The following is an 8,753-nucleotide window of genomic DNA, read 5'->3' as shown; positions in this document are numbered from 1 at the left end:
TTGACATTTATTTTACTACATAGTTTTTACTGTGATACATTTGGCTCTATGATCTATGCAATGTGAAGGATTGTGTCATAAATCTGTGAACTACGGGTTACTATGGAAACGCCTACACCATGAAAACCACAACTGCTATTCTGTAACGCTGTTAAGACAAATTTGTCTTTAGAGACGACTGACAAAAGAGAACGTAACTATTTAAATATTTATGTTTTCATAATTGCCTTTATTACTGTATAATTTGCTGTCAAGAGTTTATACCTATTTTATAGATAACTATAGGCTTACTTTAAAATGTTGTATGAACAAAATAAAATAGTTATATGCTGTAATATTATGCGTAGGTTTTTTTATATACTGAAGACGGAAGCTAAAATATTCTGGTATTTTCTTAAAGAGTATGGTAGGCTCAGAAAAGTAAGTTAAAATTAAATTTAATCAAAATTAAAAGTTTATGATATAATTTAGTTATGTATAACGTAAAAACATAACCAGAACTTCAATTATTCTTGTATTTCTATTTATACTGGTGATTTTCAAAGTTTACCCCCTCAAATAATACAAGATATGGCAACGTACATTCATATTTAATAGAAGTTATTATATAAATTTGAATAACCTGTGTTATATATCAGAACCTTAATGATTACTTTTCACACCCATAATTATAACCTGTAAAATATAATAAGGGTTTCTATTTATCTAAGATTAATAAGGATTTTAGTACATTTTAATGACATTTCTTCCCTAACTTGTATTGTTCCAGCTAATAATGCAGCATATTTTCAGGTATTCAGAACCTGAATTGTAGTAAATCACAACATGTACTTATCGCGCAGCATTTGCAGCATTTGCACAGTTGCCAAAATTCGTTATATCGTTACCAAATGCAGAGACCAAATCTCCTATTCTCTCTCTGGGGCAACGCACAACAGCATTTCTGAAATTACTAAGTGCAGTTGTTATGCTTTGAATATCATTTATCAATGAAGTTATGGTGGAAGTTATATCTGTGCCGAGAGATCCAATTTTTGACAGGAGACACATCAATTCAGTCAAGCCGATCGAAGACAAACCATTTGGGAGGCAGGATGAAAAATTCTTTAAGAGATCAGAGGCAAAAGTTAAAGCTTTCTGTCCTTTTGCTATTAGATCTTTCAGAGGATTGACGATTGCATTGACTTCGTCGGTAACACAGGCAGTAATGTTTTTAACTGAAATAAAAGAAATAGTATTATCAGCAATAGTTCTCTTACACAAAGATTTATACAGAGTTTTTCAAAAGTAAGAGGTAGCTTCATAACATTAACTCCATATTTTCTTCATTTCCTACACAACACAACTGCAATATTAAGAAATCAGTGTTAGTACTTTTGTTTTACAGACAATATAGATAATATCAAACAGAAAGAAGTCATATAAAAATAACGACATAAAATTTCACTTTCCGTTTGAAGTTCGCGCTAACCGGTTGAACCAGTGCAGTCGTGTGCAGATACTCGTACACGTTGGCAGCAAGGCAGGGGACAGAACATGTGTACTTATGTTGAAGCAGAAGTTACAACTATTGGAACGGTTAAAAAAGGTGAATCAATCAGAGCCATCCCTCAAGAATTTGACATTTCGATCAGAACAGTGCATAGGATAAAACAAAATTCATCTAAATACGAGGCATTCTGTAGTGATTATAAGAAGCTTTGTATTATCAGTTGATTGTAGGATGAAAACACAGCTTATTTTGTGTAATTTACTAAATTGAATCAATAAGGATGGTTTATGTTCTCTCTTGAAGGGTATACACCATTTTAAAATAATTTCATATACAAACACAACTATTACAAGAAATGTGGCTCCGAAACCCTTTCACCCAATGATCAAAATCATGGTTTATTTTGATGCTGAGAAATTAAAGTTTATATTGACATGTAAATAGTTTTTCTTTCTTACTTTTTATGGAAATGGAGAAATTTAGATTTTTCTTCATTACGACGCCTTTGCCTACGAAGAAATATTTTTAAAATATATGGTTAGATTCCTCATTGAAAATACAAACAAACACGTATTTTTTTACTGGTGCACCGTTGATAAGAAAGTATTGAAAATATCAAATAAAGAAAATAAATAGTACGCGCGTGAACTAACCAGCTGACTGTGAGGCAAGCAAGGCCAGGAGACATAAACACGTGATGTTTCGTCTAGTAGCGCATAGCTGGGCTAGCTTTATCACAGGTTTTCATAAACACAGGAGTAAAAAGACGCCCAACGCTCGCTTATCTTCATCTCTCGGCCAGTGTGTGCGGTACTGCGACGTTCAAGTCTAGGCGTGTGAAAATAATCTATTTAATACCCTCGAAACTTATTGCCGAGCCACTAAGCAAACAATGCCGAATCCCTCTTAATAATGCAAAGTTTTTTCTCAATATTTTTTTACATTTTTACAAATGGGCAAAAAGCCTAAAAGTAAGTAAAATCAGATTATCTGTCTCTCTGTATACAATAAAAATAAGTATTACTTCTTATCATAACCGACCAAATATCAGCTTCAAAATGAGCTCCCGTTCAATGTTCTGCAGTGAGCGGTTCCAGAATTCTAAGCTGTGAAAGAGGTTTGTTTTTATAAAATAGGTACGCTAAATTTGTCGCTCAATAGTACGAAAACCGTTTGACTTTCGATAGTATATTTTTGAAAATGGACTCTCCTCAGCACCTTGTATAAATAGGGAAAAAATTACTTACTTACTTACAAATGGCTTTCAAGGAACCCGAAGGTTCATTGCCGCCCTCACATAAGCCCGCCATCGGTCCCTATCCTGTGCAAGATTAATCCAGTCATCATATCCCACCTCCCTCAAATCCATTTTAATACTATCCTCCCATCTATGTCTCGGCCTCCCCAAAGGTCTTTTTCCCCTCCGGTCTCCCAACTAACACTCTATATGCATTTCTGGATTCGCCCATACGTTCTACATGCCCTGCTCATCTCAAACGTCTGGATTTAATGTTCCTAATTATGTCAGGTGAAGAATACAATGCGTGCAGTTCTGTGTTGTGTAACTTTCTCCATTCTCCTGTAACTTTATCCCGCTTAGCCCCAAATATTTTCCTAGGCACCTTATTCTCAAACACCCTTAACCTATGTTCCTCTTTCAAAGTGAGAGTCCAAGTTTCACAACCATACAGAACAACCGGTAATATAACTATTTTATAAATTCTAACTTTCAGATTTTTTGACAGCAGACTAGATGATAAAAGCTTCTCAACCGAATAATAACACGCATTTCCCATATTTATTCTGCATTTAATTTCCTCCCGAGTGTCATTTATATTTGTTACTGTTGCTCCAAGATATTTGAATTTTTCCACCTCTTCGAAGGATAAATCACCAATTTTTATACTTCCATTTCGTATAATATTCTGGTCACGAGACATAATCATATACTTTGTATTTTCGGGATTTACTTCCAAACCGATCGCTTTACTTGCTTCAAGTAAAATTTCCGTGTTTTCCCTAATCGTTTGTGTATTTTCTCCTAACATATTCACGTCATCCGCATAGATAAGAAGCTGATGTAACCCGTTCAATTCCAAACCCTCTCTGTTATCCTGAAATTTCCTAATGGCAGATTCTAAAGCGAAGTTAAAAAGTAAAGGTGACAGTGCATCTCCCTGCTTTAGCCCGCAGTGAATTGGAAAAGCACCAGATAGAAACTGACCTATACGGACTCTGCTGTATGTTTCACTGAGACACATTTTAATTAATCGAAATTAATTAGAGTATTAAAAAATGCGAGGTTTTTTCTGATCGATTTCATATGGAATAGCCCGTTCGCATTCCACAGCGTGCTAAAACTCGGTCGTTCTCAGTAGGTAACCCTATACTTGCTTCATTTGTTACTTAGCCTGATGTACTTACAGCCTGTAGCGGCGTCTTTCGTTGCAGCAGCAATGGCAGTTTGGACGCACTGTCCTATTTTAATGGCGTTTCCAATAAGGCCGCTCGCCTTGGTCTGTATGATGTTGGTCGTGTTTTGCAGCAAATTGTCGACTTCCTTCTTGGCGCTGTTTAAGACTGATTGCGATTGGTTTTTAACATCATCTAGTGCCTTGTTGCCGTCGTCAACAACTTTTTCAGCCAAATCTTTCAGTTTGTTTATGTTACTAACTGTGTCCGTTATAAAATCGTTGACCAATGAGCCAAAAGCAGAGCCATTCTAGAAGAGAAAAGTATAAAATAATTAACTAGAACCAATAAACAGTCCAAATTCTGATTTGACTTGATTTACCTTTACCATGTATCGTACAATTTACATGTAATATTTTCCTGTTAAGGGGAGAGGATGGTATTTTTTAAAACTTTTTTCCTATTTGGTGTCAAATATTAATTTTTTGTACGTAGAGAGCTAATAGCTGTAGCAACTCAACCAAAAATAAACATTATGAAAAAAATATATTATTTTAATGTACCGAAGTACATATGATATTTCCATGCAGATATTCTGCGTCATCATACGATGAAAGAGTAATGGAACGGAGAAAAATTCTCTCCGGCGCCGGGATTTGAACCCGGGTTTTCAGCTCTACGTGCTGACGCTTTATCCACTAAGCCACACCGGATTCCACCCCGGCGTCGGAAGAATCGTCTCAGTTTTAAGTTCCAACTCTTGGGTTCCCTCTAGTGGCCGCCCTCTGCAATACGTCATAGATATCTATGAACCTAGGACCGAAGTCCACACATGTGCTGAGGTGCACTCGTAATGAGTGACTAGTTGGCCGGGATCCGACGGAATAAGCGCCGTCTTAAATCACGAAGTGATTTACGCATATCATATATATTATTTTAATGTACCGAAGTACATATGATATTTCCATGCAGATATTCTGCGTCATCATACGATGAAAGAGTAATGGAACGGAGAAAAATTCTCTCCGGCGCCGGGATTTGAACCCGGGTTTTCAGCTCTACGTGCTGACGCTTTATCCACTAAGCCACACCGGATTCCACCCCGGCGTCGGAAGAATCGTCTCAGTTTTAAGTTCCAACTCTTGGGTTCCCTCTAGTGGCCGCCCTCTGCACTACGTCATAGATATCTATGAACCTAGGACCGAAGTCCACACATGTGCTGAGGTGCACTCGTAATGAGTGACTAGTTGGCCGGGATCCGACGGAATAAGCGCCGTCTTAAATCACGAAGTGATTTACGCATATCATATATATTATTTTAATGTAACGAAGTACATATGATATTTCCATGCAGATATTCTGCGTCATCATACGATGAAAGAGTAATGGAACGGAGAAAATTCTCTCCGGCGCCGGGATTTGAACCCGGGTTTTCAGCTCTACGTGCTGACGCTTTATCCACTAAGCCACACCGGATTCCACCCCGGCGTCGGAAGAATCGTCTCAGTTTTAAGTTCCAACTCTTGGGTTCCCTCTAGTGGCCGCCCTCTGCACTACGTCATAGATATCTATGAACCTAGGACCGAAGTCCACATATGTGCCGAGGTGCACTCTCTCGGACGCCGGGGTGGAATCCGGTGTGGCTTAGTGGATAAAGCGTCAGCACGTAGAGCTGAAAACCTGGGTTCAAATCCTGGCGCCGGAGAGAATTTTTCTCCGTTCTATTACTCTTTCATCGTATGATGAAGCAGAATATCTGCATGGAAATATCATATGTACTTCGGTACATTATAATCTATACTAATAATAAATCTGTAGCCGAAATTTTTCTGGTAATTTTCGATTTTCCAAAAATAATTGGTCCTAACATATATAATTAACCACCCTGAAACCGAAAATCGCTTTTTTGAAATTTTTGTTTGTATGTCTGTCTGTCTGTATGTTTGTTACCTTTTCACGCGATAATGGATGAACGGATTTCGATGAAAATTGGAATATAAGTTAAGTTCGTTGTAGCTTAGATTTTAAGCTATATGGCATTCAAAATACATTATTTAAAAGGGGGGTTATAAGGGGCCTGAATTAAATAAATCGAAATATCTCGCTTATTATTGATTTTTGTGAAAAATGTTACATAACAAAAGTTTCTTTAAAAATAATTTCCGATAAGTTTTATTCCTAGCAAAATTTTGATAGGACTGATATTTAATGAGATAAATGAGTTTTAAAATTAAAATACAATGCCATCTATGGCATGGTAATGAAATTAAAACAAATGACTACGTCTATAAGGGGCCTTGGACAGCAACAATCGAAAGCTATGAAACATAGCCTACAGAGAATGTTTCTGTGTTTGTATGAAGTAATATCGAAAGCTAAATTAACCGATTTGTATAATTAATTATTATTTCGCCATTGGAAAGTGTAGTTTCTCTAGATGAACATAATACTATAATGTTATTACAGTAACTTTCGAGTGCTCTCTGGACCAAAATGACCGCATTTTAATTATTTATATACAATTTAAATTAAGTAACATATTAAACGATTTATCCTTCTATCAAACACGAATGTTCCCTGGATCAAACGTCCTATTTTAATTATGTAATTACTTTATATTTATTTCTAACAGGTGTAGCGGAGCGCACGGGTACGGCTAGTAATACATACTAGGTTCAAAAAGTTCCCGGAATTTGCTAGCATCATAGAAACAACGTACCTTACACACTATTCTACAGCATTCCCTTCAAAATAGTTGCCTTCCCCAACAACACACTTTTGCCAACGCGTGTAGAGTTCCTGGAAGCAGGCCTGGAAGCCATTTTGTGAAACCCGTCTTAGTGCTCTCGTCGCGTTTGCGATAACCTCTTCAGCATTGAATCTCCGTCCTTTCAGATGACTTTTCAGACGGGGAAACAGAAAGTAATCAGGTGGTGAGAGATCAGGACAGTATGGTGGGTGATCCAAAGCAGTTATGTTGTGCCTGGCAAGAAAATTCTTTACAATAATTGCGCGATGAGCAGGTGCATTGTCATGCATAAGGAACCAGTTGTTTTCTACCCACTTTTCTGGACGTTTCCTTCTCACTGCGTCCCAGAGGCGACGGAGGGTTTCTACGTACAATTCTTTCGTTACAGTACGACCTTCTGGAATGAACTCATGGTGCATGAGACCCTGAGAGTCGAAGAAAACTTCCAACATAACTTTGCTTTAAGTGTGCTTAAATGCGACAGGCTCATGCCAGTAGATTTACTGGCATGTAAAAGAACTCCTGCGGGACAAAATTCCGGCACTTCCTGCGATGCTGATATAACCTCTGCAGTTGCGAGCGTCGTTAAATAAAACATAACATTTAAAATAACTTTGCCTTTGGAAGTGTCCCTAGGAAATTTTTGCTTCCGAGGAGATGTTTTCGATTTCCACTTAGATGACTGTCGTTTAGGGACTGGGTCGTACAAGTAGCACCAGTTTCATTTTGTTTAAGAAATCACCATTTTCATCAGCCATACTGATCATGTCCCCAGCAAAACACAGAACTTGATGTTTGTACTTTGTTCTGTGGACATAATTACAAAATGCGACGAACAAACGAAACACTATGATAAACAATTGCCTACAACTCAAAACCAATAATTGCCATTATCAACAAACTTTAAGGAAATGACATCATGAATGTTACCAACAAAACAAATGTATAATATCCCTTGTTATATATTAATACGAAAAATGGTAGTAAAATTCCGGGAACTTTTTGAACCTAGTAGTATATAAGATAAATCTCGACTTACCAAAGCCAAAGTCTGAGAAGTTTTGTCTATGAATAGGACTTTGAACAGAGTTAAACTTTGTTACGAAAGTGAAGTCTACATCCAAAGTCTCGTTTCCGAATATGATCCTTAACAATTATGTGACTATACAAACCTGCAATGCGAAGAGAACCAGGAGAACGGTGCAGATCTGTTTGGTTGCCATGGTGTCGATTGAAGTTCGGAAGCTCGTGGGACTTATATACGGCAGCAGAGCGCGAAGACAGCTGCTTAAACGTCAGACCACCTGTGTGAACCTGACACAATGCATTTGTTACTCCACTGTCGCGGAAAAGTGGAGTCCATTTAGTAACGGAATGTCTTCATTTGTAGCCTTGTTTAGTGACAGAATGGGTGTGAAAACAACTTGGCGGTATTATTTTCTGACACCATTTGCAGTTCTCTCTATTTAATCTAAGTTGTGATAAGAATGGACTTATCCTTCACATTGACATTGCGTTCGTCCTCTCATATTAATCAGACAAGAAGGAAATGTTAAAGCCACGGATAAATTGTGTTTACAAGCTTGTACATTTCTAAAGAATGAAAAATTGTGAAGTATGATATTACTAGTATAGTTATAAATATGTTAAAGTTTGAAGCAATGATTCTGTCAAAAAATATGTCATTTGTTAATTTATTTATCTGTTTATTTATTTGTTCATTCGTTCATTCCTTTATTATTTCGTTTATTTATTTATTTATTTATTTATTTATTTATTTATTTATTTATTTATTTATTTATTTATTTATTTATTTATTTACTTATTCGTTCATTCCTTCATTATTTCGTTTATTTATTTATTTACTTATTCGTTCATTCCTTCATTATTTCGTTTATTTATTTATTTATTTATTTATTTATTTATTTATTTATTTATTTGTTCATTCGTTCATTCCTTCATTATTTCGTTTATTTATTTATTTGTTCATTCGTTCATTCCTTCATTATTTCGTTTATTTATTTATTTACTTATTCGTTCATTCCTTCATTATTTCGTTTATTTATTTATTTGTTCATTCGTTCATTCCTTCATTATTTC

The 8,753-nt window shown here is 36.2% G+C and overlaps 1 protein-coding gene across 1 annotated transcript; it reads right to left on the bottom strand.

Moving 5' to 3' along the window:
* Window positions 1-424: 424 nt before the first annotated feature.
* LOC138713799 (uncharacterized) lies at window positions 425-8,082 on the bottom strand. Its single transcript, XM_069846225.1, has 3 exons — window positions 7,826-8,082; window positions 3,917-4,214; window positions 425-1,217 (listed from the first exon to the last, which is right to left on the bottom strand). Exons 1-3 carry the CDS (start codon window positions 7,874-7,876, stop codon window positions 832-834), a joined length of 735 nt encoding a protein of 244 aa, XP_069702326.1. The 5' UTR covers window positions 7,877-8,082; the 3' UTR covers window positions 425-831.
* Between the last annotated feature and the right edge of the window lie 671 nt (window positions 8,083-8,753).

Source organism: Periplaneta americana, chromosome 14 (genome assembly GCF_040183065.1).
Source record: "Periplaneta americana isolate PAMFEO1 chromosome 14, P.americana_PAMFEO1_priV1, whole genome shotgun sequence".
NCBI lineage: Eukaryota > Metazoa > Arthropoda > Insecta > Blattodea > Blattidae > Periplaneta > Periplaneta americana.
The sequence above is the reverse complement of the archived record's forward strand: the minus strand, read 5'-3'. Positions and strand labels throughout refer to the sequence as shown.